This window comes from Triticum aestivum, chromosome 6B (assembly GCF_018294505.1).
Source record: "Triticum aestivum cultivar Chinese Spring chromosome 6B, IWGSC CS RefSeq v2.1, whole genome shotgun sequence".
Taxonomy (NCBI): domain Eukaryota; kingdom Viridiplantae; phylum Streptophyta; class Magnoliopsida; order Poales; family Poaceae; genus Triticum; species Triticum aestivum.
The window spans coordinates 122,652,863-122,675,266 of NC_057810.1; the positions used below are offsets into that span (position 1 = coordinate 122,652,863).

A 22,404-nucleotide genomic window follows, 5' to 3' on the forward strand; every position below is an offset into this window, starting at 1 on the left:
GTATGCAGTAAACCAAAAGTTGTTCGGAGTCTCGGATGAGATCCCGGACGGCACGAGGAGTTCCAGAATGGTCCGGAGGTAAAGAATTATATATAGCACTACAACGAATACCCCTGTACAACAACACATATCTACCAACGAATCAATCTATGTGTTGTTTGGGCAACCTCCCACCTCCCCACACCTCGCATTAGGCTAACCTCCCATACCCACCTTCACATTATCTACAGGGAAAAAAACTTCACATTATCTCTAACTCCTCCGTCAGGTACCACGCAGCGAAGCCAAACCTTTTTTCTCTGTGCCCACAACGCCTCCGCCTCTGAATCTGGCTAGCTCCGGCGCCTTGCCGCGCCGCCGCTCACCGGACCGACTACCCCTCGCTGGTCTCCTCTGACCCCTCCTCCATGGCGACATCCTCCGCGCCCCTACACGCGGCCCACAGCCACAGGTCGCCAGCGCGGCTCCCGCGGCTCCTCTGCTTTGTTGCCCTACTACCCCACTACATCTCCGCACGCATGGCTGCCAGCTCGGCCTTGGCGGTGCTACTCCACCTTAGCTACCTCGGCCCCGCCGTCGCTGCCGGTTCAGTAAGCCACTTCTCCCCTGACCCCGTCTTCACTTACCCTATCTTGTTCTTTGTGTGGCAGGCCATGGCGGATTCTTTGCCAGTCATCGTGACGATGGTCTGCGCTACCTTGATCACTCGGCCAGACCCAACGCCGCCGGCGCTGGCTTGCACCGGCATCCTTTGTAAGTTAGAGAATGCCTAACGATGATGGTTTGTTCCCTCCCCTTTTCAGTCCTGTCTTTGAGGCTGCAACACTGAGCACTTACTTGTGTACCTCTATCCTTCTCCTTGTAATACTGTCACCATGTGCGACATCGGACACATGGATGGACTACCAGAGAAAGGACCTACTCGGCACATCCCGAGTCCCTCTGTTCATCCAGCCAAGGTATGGGACAACTACCATAATCCCTAACTACCGACTCCCTCCAATCCTAAATCAAAGCTGCATCTGCCCACTTAAACCCCTCTGATAGGCGTACACACTAGAGCTTGAACTTGTAATTTATTATATTCTATTGATGCTTAGCATTAGAGTGAGTTGTTTGGTCCAATTTGTTTTGGCATCGGATTTGCTGCAAAAAAACTGTTATCAAATGGAATGATTCTGCAAGTTTACTTCAGTTGAATTATAGCTTATTAATATTTTGTATCCTAATGCCTACTCATGCCGATGCAGCCATACAATCGTGGAAGTTATTAATGCAACTAATGTACACAGAAAACCAACACAAGGTACTTCTTGCCGCAAGAAAACAATGTGTAATTGATCCATTGATTTTTTATGTATGGAATGCATAGTTTAAAATCGCGGGCGAGAGGGAATCGCGGCCCAGATTTTTGCCGTGACAGATAAGGAAGAAACGGCGCAATCGCCTGCGATAGCGGCGCGATCTCCCGCAATTCTGGGAAGGCAGCAAATCGCATGGTGGTTTCAGATCTGCGATAGCTTAGACCTTCCCCGCGATTTTAATCTTTGATGGAATGATGAATTCTTTGGGATCTAATGAGTTGTTCTCAATCAAAGAAAGTAGTTTTATAATGGATCTTTTAGTTTAGTATATTTGGTTATTCATTATTTTTGTGTGTGATTTACCGAAAAAGGCTCACGCCCGGCTTTATATATAAAGCCAATGCCAAAGCCAACATCCAACAGGTCCACACACACACAAAGTCCACACGCACACAAAGTCCAAACAAAAGCAAGCATCAAGGGTTACGGCTGAGGGCACAGCTCAACAAGCCCAACACACACACACACAAAAAGGCACACGCGCCAGGAGGGAAACATCCTCTAGTCGGGCTCCGGGGGTGGCGGCGGGAGCGGAGGCGCCATGCGGAAGGCCAACGAACGGAGGTCGGTGAGGAGTCTGTTGATGGCGTCCCGGTCCTAAGGGCGGCTAAGCGGCCGCCAGAGCTGCAAGTAACCACACATTTTAAAGATGGAGTCAGTAGCACGCCGAAGGGGCACCTTCTAAATGACAAGCTTATTGCGAACCGTCCACAGCGTCCAAGCGAGAACCCCGACGCACAGCCATCTAATATGTCTGTAGCGAGGGGGGGAGGCTTGAATTTCCGCAAGCAAGTCAGAGAAGTTGGTGTTGCACCACTGTCCCCCAACCGTTTCGCGGAAACAAGACCAAAGGAACTGTGCCGTGTAGCAAGAGAAGAAGATGTGATTAGCGTCCTCTACCGTGCCACACAGGGGGCACATTCCATCGCCAGGACCATGGCGCTTAAGAACCTCAACGCCGGTCGGGAGGCGGCCGCGGATCCATTGCCAAAGAAAGATCCGAATCTTTAGGGGGAGGCGGATGTCCCAGATCAGACCGAAGGGCTCCGGGGCTGACGAGGGGGCAATAGCCGCGTAGAGGGATTTAGTGGAGAAGCAACCGGAGGGATCTAGGCGCCAGGAGATGGCGTCCGGAGAGTCGGCCACGTCCATAGGTAAGAGGGCGATGTCCTGGAGGAGGACATCCCAGGTAGCCACCTCAGCGGGGCCAAAAGGGCGGCGGAACACGAGGCGCCCTATGTCAATAAGGGCCGCCTCGACTGAGACCCGAGGGTCAACTACAATGTCGAATAGGATGGGGAACCGGGCGGCTAGAGGGGCATCTCCGAGCCATCTATCCAGCCAAAACAAGGTCGAGGCTCCAGTGCCCACCGAGATGGATGTGCCTATACGCAAGACCGGCAGCAGCTGGACGACGGCCTGCCAAAACTGGGAACCGCCAGAGCGTTGACAGAACGCGAGTGGCTGTCCACGCAGGTACTTATGATTAGTGGCTTCATGAGTTCCTCAGCTCCATTTTCTACTCAATGATTTTGCGTGAATGGAGCTGAAGGTCAAAATCATTGCGTGAACATTTTGCATTTCCGGTTCAACTGTTTACGAAACTTGCTTATTATACAGAAAGCAACTTAGAAAGAAATTGTATCATGAGTTCCTCATTGACTGAGACTTCCATGGATCTTATCACAGGATACCAGACTGTTGGTTGCTTTCAGACTTGCCTGGAGGAACTGGCGACAAAATACTCAGAAACCAAATTTGTGAAAATAATTTACAGAGACTGTATTCGAACTTCCCAGATAGGAATGTTCCTACAATACTGGTGTACAACGATAGTGCTATCAAAGGGACTTGTGTCGGTCTGCAGAAGTTTGTTGAAAGAAACTTACACCTAAATGTAAGTTACACAATCAGTTATTATTATGTTAGTTCAAGTTTTCATTTTGTGAGGTTAGTACAAGTTACTCTTCTTTATTTAGATGGTCGGACAAAAAAAAGAGCTGTGTGTGTGTGTGTGTGTGTGTCTATCTTAAAGTTGCAATTACCCAGTGGCAGTATACAATTTTTTTGGATATTACGATCTAGATGCCTTAACGTGACCATAAACTTTGACCTTAGGATGGGAGTTTTATTTTTGTGCCAAGATAAAAACATGTTCATTACGACATGCATGTCTACAATGCTAGATATATGGTCCTGATGTATGTTTCGCTTGCGAAATATGAAGAAAAAAAAGAGCAAGGGAACAAAGTTTTAGACGAGTTCCTAACAGTGGAATGCCTACTTCAGATGTATTCATTGTTACAATTAAATCGAGTCTCTTATGGGAATAAGAAACGACAAGGATTTTTCGTGATCATTCAGATTAAACTGAACTAATGATAGCCTTCCTTTAGCAAAGGATGAACTCCAGAATATTTAAGTGTACGTGTGGGCTTCCATCTGTATACGCTAAGTTTATTTCAGTTGTTGCATTGGCGCTTTGCTACTCAGACCGAATATTGAGTGATTGGCAGTGTGGTGATGATTCATCTCGTAACAATGTCATAGAAGGTGATCACATGAAGTTCATAGGAAAGGTTATCGACCAGGATGATGAACTGTGGGAAGACGAAGATGGTAGTGACTAAAACTTACACATGGCCTTCAACCTTTATATGTTGCTCTGTTTTTATTCCTTTATTGACCTGATTTAATAATGATACTTTACGCATTCATGTCAGTTGTTTATTGCGGAAGATTTCCAAGATAAAGGGATGATGCATGGCTAAGTAGTTGATTGCAAGGTGGAGAATGGCGCTGACACCAGACATTGTAGAATGTCATTTTCATGGTCGATGTATAGAAAATCATGTATGTACTATTTGGAATGTGTTCCATGTAATGCAACCGAGTCAATTTAATATATGATATATTTCTGTTCAATGGATTACTACTCCTGTGCACAATCGGTATCGAACTAATAATTATTGTTTGCAATATAAAAAATTCATGCTATGTATAGAAAATAAAATTATCTTGTGTAGGTTATCTACCAACGCATAAGAAGTGTTGTTGGTCTACAACTATATATGTGGCTACCTTCCAACGCATTTTTACGTCGTTTACCAACGCAATTATATATGTTGTAGACCCTTGCAACGCCACCAACGGCAACGCATAATAATCCGTTGGTGTTGACCTTAGCAACGGTTATTGGGACATAAGACAACGCATCAATGCGTTGGTGAAGGGGGGTTCCTGTTGTAGTGTAGGAAGTCAGGTTTCGACCATCGGGAAAATTTTGGGGGTCACCGGTATTGTACCGGGACCACCGGAAGGGTCCCGGGGGTCCACCGGGTGGGGCCACCTATCCCGGAGGGCACCATGGGCTGAAGTGGGAGGGGAACCATCCCCTGGTGGGCTGGTGCGCCCCCCCTTGGGCCCCCCTATGCCTAGGGTTGGGAAACCCTAGGGGTGGGGGCGCCTCCACCTGGCTTGGGGGGCAAGTTTCCCCCCTGGCCGCCGCCCCCCTTGGAGATCCCATCTCCTAGGGCCGGTGCCCCCCCTAAGGGGCCTATATAAAGAGGGGGGGAGGGAGGGCAGCCGACCCCATGCTCTTGGTGCCTCCCTCTCCCCTTGCTACACCTCTCCCTCTCGCAGAAGCTTGGCGAAGCCCTGCCGAGATCGCTGCTGGATCCACCACCACGCCGTTGTGCTGCTGGATCTTCATCAACCTCTCCTTCCCCCTTGCTGGATCAAGAAGGAGGAGACGTCTTCCTCAACCGTACGTGTGTTGAACGCGGAGGTGCCGTCCGTTCGATGCTAGGATCTCCGGTGATTTGGATCACGACGAGTACGACTCCTTCAACCCCGTTCTGTTGAACGCTTCTTCTCGCGATCTACAAGGGTATGTAGATGCACTCCTCTCTCTCATTGCTAGATGAACTCATAGATTGATCTTAGTGAAAGCGTAGAAATTTTTTATTTTCTGCAACATTCCCCAACACACTCGGTAATGCACATCACTATAAGCCTTGCAAGCATTGCAACTAATTAGTTAGTTGTGGGATGATGTATTATGGAACGAGTAAAGAGACTTGCCGGTAACGAGATTGAACTAGGTAGTGAGATACCGACGATCAAATCTCGGGCAAGTAACATACGGATGACAAAGGGAACAACGTATGTTGTCATGCGTTTTGACCGATAAAGATCTTTGTAGAATATGTGGGAGCCAATATGAGCATCCAGGTTCTACTATTGGTTATTGACCAAAAACGTGTTACATTCGTGTCTACATTGTTCTCAAACCCGTAGGGTCCGCACGCTTAAGGTTTTGATGACAGTTATATTACGAGTTTATGAGTTTTGATGTACCGAAGGAGTTCGGAGTCCCGTATGAGATCGGGGACATGATGAGGAGTCTCGAAATGGTCGAGACGTAAAGATCGATATATTGTACGACTATATTCGGAGTTCGGAAAGGTTCCGAGTGATTCAAGTATTTTTCGGAGTACCGGAGAGTTACGGGAATTCGCCGGGGAGTATATGGGCCTTATTGGGCTTTAGGGGAAAGAGAGAGGAGAGGCTGGGCGCCCCCCCCCCAAGGTCTAGTCCGAATTGGACTAGGGGGAGGGGCTGCGCCCCCTCCTTCCTTCTCTTCTCTTCCCCCTTTCCTTGACTCCTACTCCTACTACTTGGAAGGGGGGGGAATCCTACTCCCGGTGGGAGTAGGACTCCTCCTTGGCGCGCCTCCTCCTGGCCGGCCGCCCCCTCCCCCTTGATCCTTTATATACGGGGGCAGGGGGGCACCTCTAGGCACAACAACAATTGATCATTGATCTCTTAGCCGTGTGCGGTGCCCCCCTCCACCATATAGTCCTCCTCGATAATATTGTATAGGTGCTTAGGCCAAGCCCTTCGACGGTAGAACATCAAGATCATCACCACGCCGTCGTGCTGACGGAACTCTCCCTTGACACTCGGCTGGATCAGAGTTCGAGGGACGTCATCGAGCTGAACGTGTGCTAGAACTCGGAGGTGTCGTAGTTTCGGTGCTTGATCGGTCGGGCCGTGAAGACGTACGACTACATCAACTGCGTTGTGCGAACGCTTCTGCTTTCGGTCTACGAGGGTACGTGGACACACTCTCCCCTCTCATTGCTATGCATCACCATGATCTTGCGTGTGCGTAGGAATTTTTTTGAAATTACTACATTCCCCAACAGTGGCATCCGAGCCTAGGTTTTATGCGTTGATGTTATATGCACGAGTAGAACACAAGTGAGTTGTGGGCGATACAAGTCATACTGCTTATCAGCATGTCATACTTTGGTTTGGCGGTATTGTTGGATGAAGCGGCCCGGACCGAGATTACGCGTATGCTTACGCGAGACTGGTTCTATCGACGTGCTTTGCACATAGGTGGCTGGCGGGTGTCAGTTTCTCCAACTTTAGTTGAACCGAGTGTGGCTACGCCTGGTCCTTGAGAAGGTTAAAACATCACTAACTTGACTAACTATCGTTGTGGTTTTGATGCGTAGGTAAGAACGGTTCTTGCTCAGCCCGTAGCAGCCACGTAAAACTTGCAACAACAAAGTAGAGGACGTCTAACTTGTTTTTGCAGGGCATGTTGTGATGTGATATGGTCAAGACGTGATGTTATATTTTATTGTATGAGATAATCATGTTTTGTAACCGAGTTATCGGCAACTGGCAGGAGCCATATGGTTGTCGCATTATTGTATGCAATGCAATAGCCCTGTAATTACTTTACTTTATCACTAAGCGGTAGCGATAGTTGTAGAAGCAATAGGTGGCGAAACGACAACAATGCTACGATGGAGATCAAGGTGTCGCGCCAGTGACGATGGTGATCATGACGGTGCTTCGGAGATGGAGATCACAAGCACAAGATGATGATGGCCATATCATATCACTTATATTGATTGCATGTGATGTTTGTCCTTTATGCATCTTATCTTGGTTTGATTGACGGTAGCATTATAAGATGATCTCTCACTAAATTTCAAGATAAAAGTGTTCTCCCTGAGTATGCACCGTTGTGAAAGTTCTTCGTGCTGAGACACCACGTGATGATCGGGTGTGATAGGCTCTACGTTCAAATACAACGGGTGCAAAACAGTTGCACACGCGGAATATTCAGGTTAAACTTGACGAGCCTAGCATATACATATATGGCCTCGAAACACGGAGACCGAAAGGTCGAACGTGAATCATATAGTAGATATGATCAACATAGTGATGTTCACCATTGAAAACTACTCCATCTCACGTGATGATCGGACATGGTTTAGTTGATTTGGATCACGTGATCGCTTAGATGACTAGAGGGATGTCTATCTAAGTGGGAGTTCTTAAAGTAATATGATTAATTGAACTTTAATTTATCATGAACTTAGTCCTGGTAGTATTTTGCAAATTATGTTGTAGATCAATAGCTCGCGTTGTTGCTTCCCTATGTTTTTGCTTCCCTATGTTTTATATGTGTTCCTAGAGAAAACTATGTTGAAAGATGATAGTAGCAATGATGCGGACTTGGTCCGTGATCTGAGGTTTATCCTCGTTGCTGCACAGAAGAATTATGTCCTTGATGCACCGCTAGGTGACAGACCTATTGCAGGAGCAGATGCAGACGTTATGAACGTTTGGCTAGCTCAGTATGATTACTACTTGATAGTTTTGTGCACCATGCTTTATGGCTTAGAACCGGGACTACAAAAACGTTTTTGAAACGTCACGGAACATATGAGATGTTCCATGAGATGAAATTGATATTTTAGACTCATGCCTGTGTCAAGAGGTATGAGACCTCTGACAAATACTTCGCCTAAAAGATGGAGGAGAATTTCTCAACTAGTGAGCAAGTACTTAGATTGTCTGAGTACTACAATCGCTTGAACCAAGTGGGAGTTAATATTCCAGATAAGATGGTGATTGGCAGAGTTCTCTAGTCATCATAACCAAGTTACTGGAACTTCGTGATGAACTATAATGCAAGGGATGACAAATACGATTCCCGAGCTTTTCGTGATGCTAAAAGCAACGAAGGTAGAAATCAAGAAAAAGCATCAAGTGTTGATGATTAAACAAGATCACTAGTTTCAAGAAAAGGGCAAAGGAAAAGAAAGGGAACTTCAAGTAGAATGGCAAGCAAGTTGTCACTCCCGTGAAGAAGCCCAAAGCTGGACCAAAACCTGAAACTGAGTGCTTAAACTCCAAAGGAAATGGTCACTGGAAGTGGAAATGCCCTGAATATTTGGTGGATAAGAAGGATGGCAAAGTGAACAAGGGTATATTTGATATACAGGTTATTGATGTGTACCTTACTAGTGTTTATAGTAGCCCCTGAGTATTTGATACTTGTTCGGTTGCTAAGATTAGTAACTCGAAAAGGGGGCTAAAGAATAAACAGAAACTAGTTGAGGGTGAAGTGACGATGTGTGTTGGAAGTGATTCCAAGATTGATATGATCAGCATCGTACACTCGCTATACTTTCGAGATTAGTGTAGAACCTAAATACATGTTATTTGGTGTTTGCGTTGAGCATAAATATGATTGGATCATGTTTGTTGTGATACGATTATTAATCTAAAACATAGAATAAATTGTTATTGTGTTTACATGAATAAAACCTTCTATGGTCATACACCCAATGTTGATGGTTTATAGAATCTTGATCGTAGTAATACACATATTCATAATATTGATGCCAAAAGATGCAAAGTTAATAATGATAGTGCAACTTATTTGTGGCACTGCCGTTTGGGTCATATAGGTGTAAAGCGCATGAAGAAACTCCATAAAAGATGGATTTTTGGAATCACTTGGTTATGAATCATTTGATGCTTGCGAAACCGCGCCTTATGGGCAAGATGACTAAAACTCCGTTCTCCGGAACAATGGAACGAGCTACTACCTTGTTGGAAATAATACATACCGATGTATGCGGTCCAATGAGTGTCGATGCTCGTGGCGGGTATCATTATTTTCTGACCTTCGCAAGATGATTTGAGCAGATATGAGTATATCTACTTAATGAAACACAAGTCTGAAACATTTGAAAAGTTCAAAGAATTTCAGAGTGAAGGGGAGAATCATCATAACAAGAAAATAAAGTTTCTACAATCAGATCGTGGAGAAGAATATTTGAGTTTCAAGTTTGGTCTTCAATTAAAACAATGTGGAATAGTTTCACAAACTCATGCCACCTGGAACACCACAGCTTAATAGTGTGTTCGAACGTCATAACCGTACTTTATTGGATATAGTGCGATCTATGATGTCTCTTATCGATTTACAACTATCGTTTTGGGGTCATGCATTAGAGACGGCTGCATTCACTTTAAATAGGGCACCATCAAAATCCGTTGAGACGACACCTTATGAACTGTGGTTTGGCAAGAAACCAAAGTTGTCGTTTCTTAAAGTTTGGGGCTGCGATGCTTAGGTGAAAAAGTTTCAACCTGATAAGCTCGAACCCAAATCGGAGAAGTGCGTCTTCATAGAATACCCAAAGGTAACTATTGGGTACACCTTCTATCACAGATCCGAAGGCAAGTTATTCGTTGCTAAGATGGATCCTTTCTAGAGAAGGAGTTTCTCTTGAAAGAAGTGAGTGGGAGGAAAGTAGAACTTGATGAGGTAATTGTACCTTCTCCTGAATTGGAAAGTAGTTCATCACAGAAATCAGTTCTAGTGGTTCTTACACCAATGAGTGAGGAAGCTAATGATGATGATCATGTAACTTCAGATCAAGTTACTACAGAACCTCATAGGTCTTCCAGAGTAAGATCCGCACGAGAGTGGTACGATAATCCAGTTACTAGACCATGATGAACCTACGAACTATGAGGAAGCGATGATGAGCCCAGATTCCACAAAATGGCTTGAGGCCACGAAATCTGAGATGGGATCCATGTATGAGAACAAAGTGTGGACTTTGGTGGACTTGCCTGATGATCCGTAAGCGATATTAAATAAATGGATCTTCAAGAGGAAGACGGACACTGATAGTAGTGTTACTATCTACAAAGCTCGACTTGTTGCGAAAGTTTTTCAACAAGTTCAAGATGTTGAATATGATGAGATTTTCTCACTCGTAACGATGCTTAAGTTTGTCTGAATCATGTTAGAAATTGCTACATTTTACGAAATCTGGCAAATGGATGTCAAAACTGCATTCCTTAATTGGATATTTCTTAAAGAAGTGTTGTATATGATACAACCAGAAGGTTTTGTCAATCCTAAAGGTGCTGACAAAATGTGCAAGCTCCAGCGATCCATCAATGGACTGGTGCAAGCATCTCGGAGTTGGAATATACGCTTTGATAAATTGATCAAAGCATATGGTTTTTATACAGACTTTTGAAAAGGCCTATATTTACAAGAAAGTGAGTGGGAGCTTTGTAGCATTTCTAAAACTATATGTAGATGACATATTGTTGATTGAAAATGATATAGAAATTCTGGATAGCATAAAAGGATACTTGAATAAGAGTTTTTCAAAGAAAGACCTCGGTGAAGCTGCTTACATATTGAGCATCAAGATCTATTGAGATAGATTAAGACACTTGATAGTTTTTTCAATGAATACATACCTTGATAAGATTTTGAAGTAGTTCAAAATGGAACAGCCAAAGAAGGAGTTCTTGCCTATGTTGCAAGGTGTGAAGTTGAGTAAGACTCAAAACCCGACCATGGCAGAAAATAGAAAGAGAATGAAAAGTCATTCCCAATGACTCAATCGTAGGTTCTATAAAGTATGCTATGTTGTGAACCAGACCTATTGTATACCTTGCTCTGATTTTGGCAAAGGAATACAATTTTGATCTAATAGTAGATCACTGGACAGCGGTCAAGAATATCCTTAGTGAGGACTAAGGAGATGTTTCTCGATTATGGAGGTGATAAAAGAGTTCATCATAAAAGTTACATCGGTGCAAACTTTTACACTGATCCAGATGACTCTAAGTCTCAATCTGGATACATATTGAAAGTGGGAGCAATTAGCTAAAGTAGCTTAATGCAAAGCATTGAAGACATAGAATATTTGCAAAATACATACGACTGTATTTGACAGACCCATTGACTAAACTTCTCTCACGAGCAAAACATGATCATACCTTAGTACTCTTTGGGTGTTAATCACATAGCAATATGAACTAGATTATTGACTCTAGTAAACCCTTGGTGTTGATCACATGACGATGTGAACTATGGGTATTAATCACATACAGATGTGAATATTGGTGTTAAATCACATGGTGATGTGAACTAGATTATTAACTCTAGTGCAAGTGGGAGACTGAAGGAAATATGCCCTAGAGACAATAATAAAGTTATTATTTATTTCCTTACATCATGATAAATGTTTATTATTCATGCTAGAATTGTATTAACCGGAAACATGATACATGTGTGAATACATAGACAAACTGAGTGTCACTAGTATGCCTCTACTTGACTAGCTCGTTTATCAACGATGGTCATGTTTCTTAGCCATGGACAAAAGAGTTGTCATTTGATTAATGGAATCACATCATTAGGATAATGATGTAATTGACTTGACCCATTCCTTTAGCTTAGCACTTGATCGTTTAGTATGTTGCTACTGCTTTCTTCATGACTTATACATGTTCCTATGACTATGAGATTATGCAACTCCCGTTTACTGGAGGAACACTTTGTGTGCTACCAAACGTCACAACGTAACTGGGTGATTATAAAGGTGTTCTACAGGTGTCTCCGAAGGTACTTGTTGGGTTGGCGTATTTCGAGATTAGGATTTGTCACTTCGATTATCGGAGAGGTATATCTAGGCCCACTCGGTAATGCACATCACTATAAGCCTTGCAAGCATTGCAACTAATTAGTTAGTTGTGGGATGATGTATTACGGAACGAGTAAAGAGACTTGCCGGTAATGATATTGAACTAGGTATTGAGATACCGACGATCAAATCTCGGGCAAGTAACATACCGATGACAAAGGGAACAACGTATGTTGTTATGCGGTTTGACCGATAAAGATCTTCGTAGAATATGTGGGAGCCAATATGAGCATCCAGGTTCTGCTATTGTTTATTGACCGGAAACGTGTTTCGGTCATGTCTACATTGTTCTCGAACCCGTAGGGTCCGCACGCTTAAGGTTTCGATGACAGTTATATTATGAGTTTATGAGTTTTGATGTACCGAAGGAGTTCGGAGTCCCGGATGAGATCGGGGACATGGCGAGGAGTATCCAAATGGTCGAGACATAAAGATCGATATATTGGACGACTATATTCGGAGTTCATAAAGGTTCCGAGTGATTCGGGTATTTTTCGGAGTACCGGAGAGTTACGGGAATTCGCCGGGGAGTATATGGGCCTTATTGGACTTTAGGGGAAAGAGAGTGGAGAGGCTGGGCGCCCCCCAAGGTCTAGTCCGAATTGGACTAGGGGGAGGGGCTGCGCCCCCTCCTTCTTTCTCTTCTCTTCCCCCTTTCCTTGACACCTACTCCTACTACTTGGAAGGGGGCGAATCCTACTCCCGGTGGGAGTAGGACTCCTCCTTGGCGCGCCTCCTCCTGGCCGGCCGCCTCCTCCCCCTTGATCCTTTATATACGGGGGCAGGGGGGCACCTCTAGGCACAACAACAATTGATCATTAATCTCTTAGCCGTGTGCGGTGCCCCCCTCCACCATAGTCCTCCTCAATAATATTGTAGTGGTGCTTAGGCGAAGCCCTGCGACGGTAGAACATCAAGATCGTCACCATGTCGTCGTGCTGACGGAACTCTCCCTCGACACTCGGCTGGATCGGAGTTTGAGGAATGTCATCGAGCTGAACGTGTGCTAGAACTCGGAGGTGTCATAGTTTCGGTTCTTGCTCGATCGGGCCGTGAAGACGTACGGCTACATCAACCGCGTTGTGCTAACGCTTCCGCTTTGGGTCTACGAGGGTACATGGACACACTCTCCCCTCTCATTGCTATGCATCACCATGATCTTGCGTGTGCGTAGGATTTTTTTTGAAATTACTATGTTCCCCAACAGGTGGCAGCTGGACGCAGAAGGGATGAGCCCCTGAGGCGGCGGAGCCCAGGAGCTCTGCCACTCGCTCCAGCAGCATGTCGTGGCCGCCCTCCAGCAGCCTGGATCGTAGTAGTTCTCGGGCCACCGTGAGCGCGGCCCTTGAGTTCGCCTGCTCCCGTCGGGTGTACGGCACTGTGGCCACGGCGTGGCTTGAAGCCCTTGCTGCTGACCACACCTGCCGCGGCATGAGAGAAGGCGGTGCCTGGCCGCGTCGCCCATGGTCCGCAGCGCCCTGCGGAGCGCGGGCTGCCTGGAGCACGAGGTTAAGGTCTCCCTGGGCGGGCGGCTCGGCGCGGGCGGGCCAGGCCGCCCAGGGGTCGGCGTTGCCCGTCGGGTCACCGGACATGAGGATGACGACGTGATGGAACGCGAGGCGGCAAAAGAAGGATTCCGGCGCACCCCTATCTAGCATGCGAAATGTCGGATTTTGGGTTTCGGTAGACCCTTAAGGTTCGAACTCTGGGGTGCGCACGAAGATCTCTCTTCTACCAACCCGCGTCTCGTCGCCTCGGAAAGGATCTAGGCTAGCAAAGATGAACAACACAAGAGACGCAAGGTTTATACTGGTTCAGGCCACCATTGTGGTGTAATACCCTACTCCAGTGTGTGGTGTGGTGGATTGTCTCTGGGGCTGATGATGAATAGTACAAGGGAAGAACAGCCTCGCGAGGGATGTTCTTGTGGAGGTGTTGTCTCTTGGGAAGGATTGGATCCGGATCCCTTGGCTCTAGATCAGATGCCTTCTATTGTGGTGGCTAGCTCTATTTATAGAGGGAGGCCCCTGTCCTCTTCTCAAATATTGAGCGGGAAGGGCGCCAACAATTGGCCATTTTGAAGGGGAACATCTAGTACACTTATCCTGACTAAAGTTGGTCCTCGCCTGCCAAAGATTCTGATGATGACGCCGTCTTGGGCTCCACGGTGACCTCCATCCTGCCGTTCTGCTAGTCTTGGTCTTGTTGCACCGAAATGGTAGTCTTAGCTTGATACCTTGGCCTGCGCTTGCCCCCTTTGCACTGAAGAGGAAACAAGGACACTGCGCAGGCTGGCGCCCGCCTGGCTTTGGTCGTCATGGCTTGCGTCACGGGAACCTCACGAGGTACCCTGCCTTGATCTCTTCGCCTCCTCGCAAGCCTTCTTGACGAGGCTCTGCATGAGGAAGCTGCCTGTTGTCCGCCCCGTGAGGCTTGGCCCCTCGCGAGGGTCTTGAGCTTGAGTTGACAAAGATGGGTCTTAGTGGGCCACTCCTTGAGCCACGCTGCAGGCCGCAGGCAGGCAAGTCTGGGTACCCCCGTTCCCAGAACACCGACAATGTGGTCAGAAGAAGCTGAATTCTTGTGTTCTAGGGATGCCGTTGGGAAGACTAGAGACCACGCTGGGTTTGCAACACATCTGTCAAGCCGCACTCTGGTGTAGCTTCTTCCTGCAACCTTCTTTTCAAAAGTCCAACTAATGCCATTAAAACCAATATCTGACAGCCCGCACGTATCTAAAGCATCTCTCAACGCGTCCATCTGTGCCTGACTTCTGTTTGCCACTCTGTCATGCTCATGTGAGTATAACACTTCATTAAAATCTCCCATAACCAACCAGGGCAGATCATTAGCACCAACAATACTACGCAACATATCCCATGTTTTATATCTTTCCGAGACCTGGGCCTCCCCATAGAAGAAGGTGACTGTCGGAGTCAAAACCAGCGGATCTTGGGTAGGGGGTCCCGAACTGTGCGTCTAGGCGGATGGTAACAGGAGACAAGGGACACGATGTTTTTACCCAGGTTCGGGCCCTCTCGATGGAGATAAAACCCTACTCTTGCTTGATTAATATTGATGATATGGGTAGTACAAGAGTAGATCTACCACGAGATCGGAGTGGCTAAACCCTAGAATCTAGCCTATGGTATGATTGTTGTTCGTCCAACAGACTAAAACTCTCCGGTTTATATAGACACCAGAGAGGGCTAGGGTTACACAGAGTCGGTTACAATGGGAGGAGATCTTCATATCATATCGCCAAGCTTGCCTTCCACGCCAAGGAAAGTCCCATCCGGACACGGGACGGAGTCTTCAATCTTGTATCTTCATAGTCCAAGAGTCCGGCCAAAGGTCTTAGTCCGGCCATCCGGACACCCCCTAATCTAGGACTCCCTCAGTAGCCCCTGAACCAGGCTTCAATGACGACGAGTCCGGCGCGCAAGTCGTCTTCGGCATTGCAAGGCAGGTTCCTCCTCCAAATATTTCATAGAAGATGTTGAACACCAGGGTAGTGTCCGGCTCTGCAAAATAAGTTCCACATTCCTTCGTAGAGAGAATAATATTTGTATTAATCGGATCTGCTGACGTATTCCGTGGTGCGACATCATGCCACAACCAGACTTTTTATTTATTTTATTGTTCCACCTCAGCGCGTTTAGCGAGGCGGTTTCCTTGGCACATCTTGTCAAAGCAGAGATCGTGTCCCCTTATTCTGGGATTCTCATCAATACGGGTGTGGGTAACCCAACCGCGCCATTAACCGCGGCTCTTGGGGGATAAGCGAGTTTTATTAGGCCGGTGGGGGGCTCGTAGTTTTGGCCTCCCATATAAGGGGATAAGAATCCGCCCTTTCCATTCATGCCCTCTTCCTCCTCTGCTTATCCGTCCCTCCGCGCTCGAGCTCCAGCGCCCAAGCCCGCACCTCCCACCTCAACCTTCTCCAACCATGTCAGGAGCGGGAGGTAGATGGATGGCCTCCTCCGTCACGGAGGGACAAATCAAAAACCTGAGGAAGGCCGGATACTTGTCTAACGACATCGCGCACCGGCTCCCAGATGCAGGGCAACTGATCCCCACCCCCAGGCCCATGAGAGGGTTGTTTTTCTTCCCCATTTCCTCCGCGGACTGGGTTTTCCTCTTCACCCGTTCGTCCGGGGGCTCATGTTCTACTACGGCCTGGACTTCCATGACCTGGCCCCGAACTTCATCCTCAATATCTCGGTGTTTATCGTCGTGTGTGAGGCCTTCTTCCGCATCCAGCCCCACTTTGGCCTATGGCTGAAGGTCTTCAGCGTCAAGCCAAAGGTCGTGCAAGGCCTACAGGCGGAATGCGGAGGCGCCATGGTGGGCAAGATAGCCAACGTCACCTGGCTCGAGGGTGCCTTCGTGGAAACCATCAAATGGGCAGCGGCCCCTAAATTTCGATCCTGCATCCCCACCCGGCTCACATCTTGGAAAGAGACGGGCCTGTTGTGGGGCAATCTGGAAAGAGGTGACCGGACTCCAACCTACGTCTGAGACCTGGTGGCCAAGAAGGTCACACTTGTCAATGTGGTCCAGGTCATGCTCTTCCGCCGGATCCTCCCGTGTCAACGACGGGACTTCAATTTGTGGGAGTTCGACCTGTCCCGGCACCAGACTCTATCCCGACTCTTCTAAACGAAGCACGAGGACGCCTGGAAGGTGCTTTTCAAAAGCTCCGAGGTCTCCCCTCCCGTCACCGAGGATCGCAGGTTCTGCGCCAAACGTCAAGCCTCCGAAGTAAGCTTACCTTTAGCCCCTTATGGGATATCCGCATTTCATAGTGTGACCATATGTGGGATCTAAACTCCTGTTCCTTTGACAAGATTGGAAGAGGACATCCGGACAGTTTGACTGTCCGGCCCCTTTGCCCGAAGGCCCAATAGACGCACACTTAGCGAAGCTACTGTTTCCGGCACCCCATGTGGTGCCGGAGAAGAAGGCCAAGGAGAAGGCCACGGGGACCCGAAAGAGTTCCCGGCGCCCGGTGTCGTCGGATTTGCCCGACGGCTCCAACGCGCCCTCCGCCTCCGAAGATGAGGAGGAGGAAGAAGAAGATGCCTCTCCCCCTCCAACAGGGGGAGGAAAGAAGAGAAAGGCCGCCCCAACTGGGGAAGCCGGAGGGTCCAAGAAGTGGAAGCCCCTTCTGCCGGACTACGCTCCCGACGCCGAAGACGGCGAGGAGGACTGGCCCTCCAGGGTCAAGCCCCTGGCAAAATCGTAAGTGTCCGGCTACCGAATGACTTATTGCACTCCGTTATTATTTGATAGCTTCTAACACCGAAGCTAATCCTACAGTCCGCCCAGAACTCAGCTTGGCGATTCGTCGAGTGGTTCTCTGAATTCGTCGCATGTGAATAGCGCTTCATTTCCGACGGCCTCCTCCCCTCTTCCTACAGACGGCGCGGAGGTGGAGTCCCGTAGGGGACAAAACCAGGAGGTGGTGGTCCTGGAAGCGCCACAAGGTGACCTTCCGGACTCCCAACCCAAAGGGGGTAAAACCCCGGAGGGATCTAAGTCCGGCCCTGGGCCGGACACTGCTCCTGAACCATCAGTGGTTCTAAAGCCCGACAGGTGGCGCCTTCACAAGAAGGGCAAGTCCGCGACGCCGGCGACTTCCGTCCACCCGGAGGCGCCGGACAATTTGCTGGAGGCGCTCAACGGCGCCTCTATCGACGAAGAACACCGCACTGTTATGAGTGCGGTGATTCAGAAGGTTCAGTCCGCCAAGAGCGGGCTGACGGAAGCCTGCACAAGCCTGTTAACGGGTTTTGAGGTATGTGTTCAAAAACATATATAAAAAATGTTACCGCATAGACAGTAGCCCCTGATGCTTAGTTTGGTGTTCGGAAAGAAAAGCCGAACTGAAGATCTTAAAAGATATACGCAGGAGTCTAATAGAAATGTGTCAATATGGGAATGCAGGCTGCACTGCTGACCTCAGTCACACTGACTACGGAGGTCAATGCCTTGAAGGAAAGCCTCGAGCGGTCCGAGAACGAGCTCGGCCGTGCCAAGAAGCAGCTCGGGGATAAAGAGGGTATGTAGCACCTCCTGAAAATGTATATAGAAATACTTGGTTGCATAATAATAACAGGACCAACGTTAATGTTGCAGGAGCCGTGACCGAGGTGGTGACCCTAAAAGAGGCGGTTTCCAGGGCCGAAAAGAGTGCGGCCTTGGAGCGCACCGAGCGAGAGAAGCAGGAGGCGCGGGTGACAGAGGTGAGGCAAGAGCTCCAGGCTCTCGTGGAATAAAACGAGAGTTTGGAGCGTGACTCGAAGACTCGAGAGTCCGAGCTTGCCTTGGCTCTTGAGAGTGCCAAGACCGCTAAGGCCGAAGCCCAGAAGACCCTTCAGGAGATCGAGGCGATGAAGAAGATAGCGGCGGGTAAGGCATTCTTTATGCAAAGCAAAAATATAAAAGTTAATTATTTGCTACTTACCCGAATCCGGAGCTCTCCAGGAGCGTTCGTCGATCTGCCCCATAGTGTGTCTGATGCCGCCGCATACTACCGAGCCTAAGAGGGGAGCTCGACAGAAAAAGTGTTCTGGTCTCAGTATGCTGAGGCCGGACATCCGGTGCCCCTGAGCGACCAACTGAAGCAGCTGGTTGAGCTCCACAAGGTGGCCGAACAGGCCATGAAGGGCCTCATAGCTCGGCTGTGGCCTGGAGAAGCCATGTATGGGAGCTACTTCGGTCTGGTGCGGTGGATGGTGGACGCGTGTCCGTGGATTGAGGTCGTCAAGCGCTCCGCTTGTATTGAAGGTGCCCGTCGGGCCCTTGCCCGTGCTAAGGTGCACTGGGGCAAGCTAGACGCGGAGAAGCTGTTGATGGACGCGCCACCGCCGGGCAAGGAGTATCGTACGCCCGAGATGTATTACAATGGCGTTCTGAAGGGTGCCCGCCGCATAGCGGATGAGTGCTCCAAAGATGTAATTTTTGAGTAAACTCGCATTTGTTATCCTGTACGCTGAAGCTTTGTTCATATGCGTTAAGCAACGCTTGTTAATTTAAAATATTACCTTCTGTGCGGCCGTTTATCAAATCTGAGAGATGCAAGTCGTCGGCTTCGACCCCCATGCCACGAGTGCTGGGGTGTTCGGGATAAACCTGAGCGCTCTTGTTCCCATTCTTGGGTCCATCTAGGGAGGCGTTCAGCACAACGAACCAGGCCGTCGGACTTATAATGCTTTATCACTCTCACTTAGCCATAGAATTCTATAATTTTAAATTTCGGCGAAGCCCCTAGTATTCGGAAGACCGAGTTCGGGGCGCTATCCACGCCTAGGCCGGATAAGTCCGGTTCCTCGCTTGAAGCGGCATAAGTCTTTAAGGACTCGAAAAAACCTCGCGAACAGCGACCGGTCTCTCGCACTATCATGACAGTCAGTTTTAGCTTTCTCTACTGAGGTGTTAACCCAGCTCAACTGGGGCACAATCGCAGTAGTTCTCCCAGCGCTACCTTAGCCAACAATGCGGAACGTAAGGTACCAAAACATGGGAGCCGGGCAAACCCAACTATTGACCAAAGACATGATTCGGAGCCGATGCATATAGTGCTATAAGTTCGGGGTGCCGCACTTGTTAGAGTGTTCGGTCTTCTCACACCATGTTATGGGGTGTTGTAAGCCCCTGGTGTATTATCCGTGCCAAAGTGTACGGTTGCATAGTGTCATGACTGAACATGTTTGCATATAAAAATAGATAAGTACAATAATAGGTAAGAGCTATGTATTGTTTATTAAAAAGGGCTGCTGCGAAAGCAGAACGATACAAAAAGTGCGGTAAGCAAGAGATGGGAGTATTTGACATATTCCCCTTCAGGGGCAAGCTGCAGGATTGTAAGAGAAACAGGTATTAAACTCGTTATAGAGACCACCTTGACTTTTGACGTAGCTTGCTTCCTCCCTGGCTATTGCATCGTTGGTTCGGCGATAGTATTGCCGGACAGGCCTTCCGAATAGTTGGGTCCTGAAAGTGTGTGAAAAAGGAAAACGGCGAAATAGGGAGCCCCCTAGTGCCGTTAAGCCGCATTCTGGGTGTGCCGTTGTTGTGCCCCTCCCCTTATGCCCATGGTATCTCTAAGGCGTAATTATGTACGCGTGGTACCAGCATTGCCGTTTGGCGGGGGCTGGGGTCGGGGCCGCACTGCTATGCTTGCTCGGAACGTGCCAGCCGGATTTGTTGTAGGTTACTTCGGGCTCGCTTGACGTTGTCCGGACGTTTGGCGCCTGGATTGGAGAACTGCCTTGAGAGGCTACTCTGTACTTCCGCCGCCAGGGCCGCCGTGTGCTCCTCCGTTCGGAGAGAGCGTTCTGTGTTTCCATTTACCGTGATGACTCCGCGAGGTCCTGGCATCTTGAGCTTGAGATATGCGTAGTGCGGCACCGCATTGAATTTTGCAAATGCGGTTCGTCCGAGCAGGGCGTGATAGCCGCTGCGGAATGGGACTATGTCGAAGATTAACTCCTCGCTCCGGAAGTTATCCGGTGATCCGAAGACCACCTCGAGTGTGACCGAGCCTGTACAGCTGGCTTCGACCCCTGGTATGACACCTTTGAAGGTTGTCTTTGTGGGTTTAATCCTTGAAGGATCGATGCCCATTTTTCGCACTGTGTCCTGGTAAAGCAGGTTCAGGCTACTGCCGCCGTCCATTAGGACTCTGGTAAGGTGAAATCCGTCGATAATTGGGTCTAGGACCAGTGCGGCGAATCCGCCGTGACGGATGCTGGTGGGATGGTCCCGTCGATCGAAAGTGATCGGGCAGGAGGACCATGGGTTGAACTTTGGGGCGACTGGCTCCAGCGCATAGACGTCCTTGAGAGCACGCTTCCGCTCCCTTTTGGGGATGTGGGTTGCGTATATCATATTCACCGTCCGAACTTGCGGGGGAAATCCCTTCTGTCCTTTGTTGTTCGGCGGCCGGGGCCCCTCCTCGTCATCGCTATGTAGCCCCTTGTCTCTGGTCTCGGCACTTATCTTGCCTGCCTGCTTGAACACCCAACAATCCTGTTGGTGTGATTGGCTGGCTGTTCGGGGGTGCCGTGTATCTGGCACGAGCGATCAAGTATCCGGTCTAAGCTGGATGGGCCCTGAGGGTTTCGTTTGAATGGCTTCTTCCGCTGACCCGGTTTAGAGCCTCTGAATCCGGCATTGACTGCCGTATCTTCAGTATTGTCACCGTTAATGCGGCGCTTATGCTTGTTGCGGCGTGACCTGCCGTTGTTATCCTTGTTATCCGAATTGCCGGGGCTCTTGCTTATGTTATTGCTACGAGCCAGCCAGCTGTCTTCTCCCGCGCAGAAGCGGGTCATGAGTGTCGTGAGGGCTGCCATAGACTTCGGCTTTTCCTGTCCTAGGTGCCGGGCAAGCCATTCGTCTCGGATGTTGTGCCTGAAGGCTGCGAGGGCCTCGGCGTCCGGACAATCGACTATTTGGTTTTTCTTTGTCAGGAACCGTGTCCAGAATTGTCTGGCCGATTCCTCTGGTTGCTGGATTATGTGGCTTAGGTCATCGGCGTCTGGTGGTCGCACATACGTGCCCTGGAAGTTGTCAAGGAATGCGGATTCCAGGTCCTCCCAACAACTGATTGACTCTGCTGGCAGGCTATTAAGCCAATGTCGAGCTGGTCCTTTAAGCTTGAGCGGGAGGTATTTGATGGCGTGTAGATCATCGCCACGGGCCATGTGGATGTGAAGGAGATAATCCTCGATCCATACCGCAGGATCTGTTGTGCCATCGTATGATTCGATGTTTACGGGTTTGAAGCCCTCGGGGATTTGATGATCCATTACTTCGTCTGTGAAGCATAGTGGGTGTGCGGCGCCCCTGTACTGAGCTATATCGCGACGCAGCTCGGACGAGCTTGGTCTGTTGTATTCGGCCGGGCCATACTTATTATGTCCGGCGTGACGGCTAGCGTCACGTGAAGCGGGGCGCCCATGCGATCCGTAGATCGATCTTGTTTGCCTTGCCTTATTCTCCAAGATGTCTCGCAGGTCTGTTGCGTCTCCCCGTACTCTGGTATGTTTTGAGCGGTGTCGGGGTGCGGCTTGGGTCGAGGGCCTGAAGGCCTCTCTATCGCGGCCACGGGGTGGCCGATCGGGCGCATCGTACGCTGGTGATGTAGGTTTAGTTGCTTCCTCCTCAAGTTGGGGAAGCAGCCTGCGCTTCGGGTA

General features: G+C 48.7%; 1 protein-coding gene across 9 annotated transcripts; it reads left to right on the plus strand.

The window, feature by feature from the left end:
* The first annotated feature begins 230 nt into the window (after positions 1-230).
* LOC123133727 (uncharacterized) lies at positions 231-4,289 on the plus strand. 9 transcript variants are annotated; one of them, XR_006465372.1, is made up of 7 exons: positions 231-590; positions 651-781; positions 910-959; positions 1,251-1,306; positions 3,054-3,261; positions 3,858-3,983; positions 4,088-4,289. XR_006465372.1 is itself a non-coding variant. In XM_044553144.1 (4 exons), exons 1-4 carry the CDS (start codon positions 766-768, stop codon positions 4,114-4,116), a joined length of 534 nt encoding a protein of 177 aa, XP_044409079.1. In that variant the 5' UTR covers positions 231-765; the 3' UTR covers positions 4,117-4,289. The 9 variants fall into 9 exon arrangements, 1 of the variants encoding a protein (XP_044409079.1); XR_006465369.1 differs by having other exon boundaries at positions 231-781; XR_006465368.1 differs by having other exon boundaries at positions 651-959.
* The last annotated feature ends 18,115 nt before the right edge of the window (positions 4,290-22,404 follow it).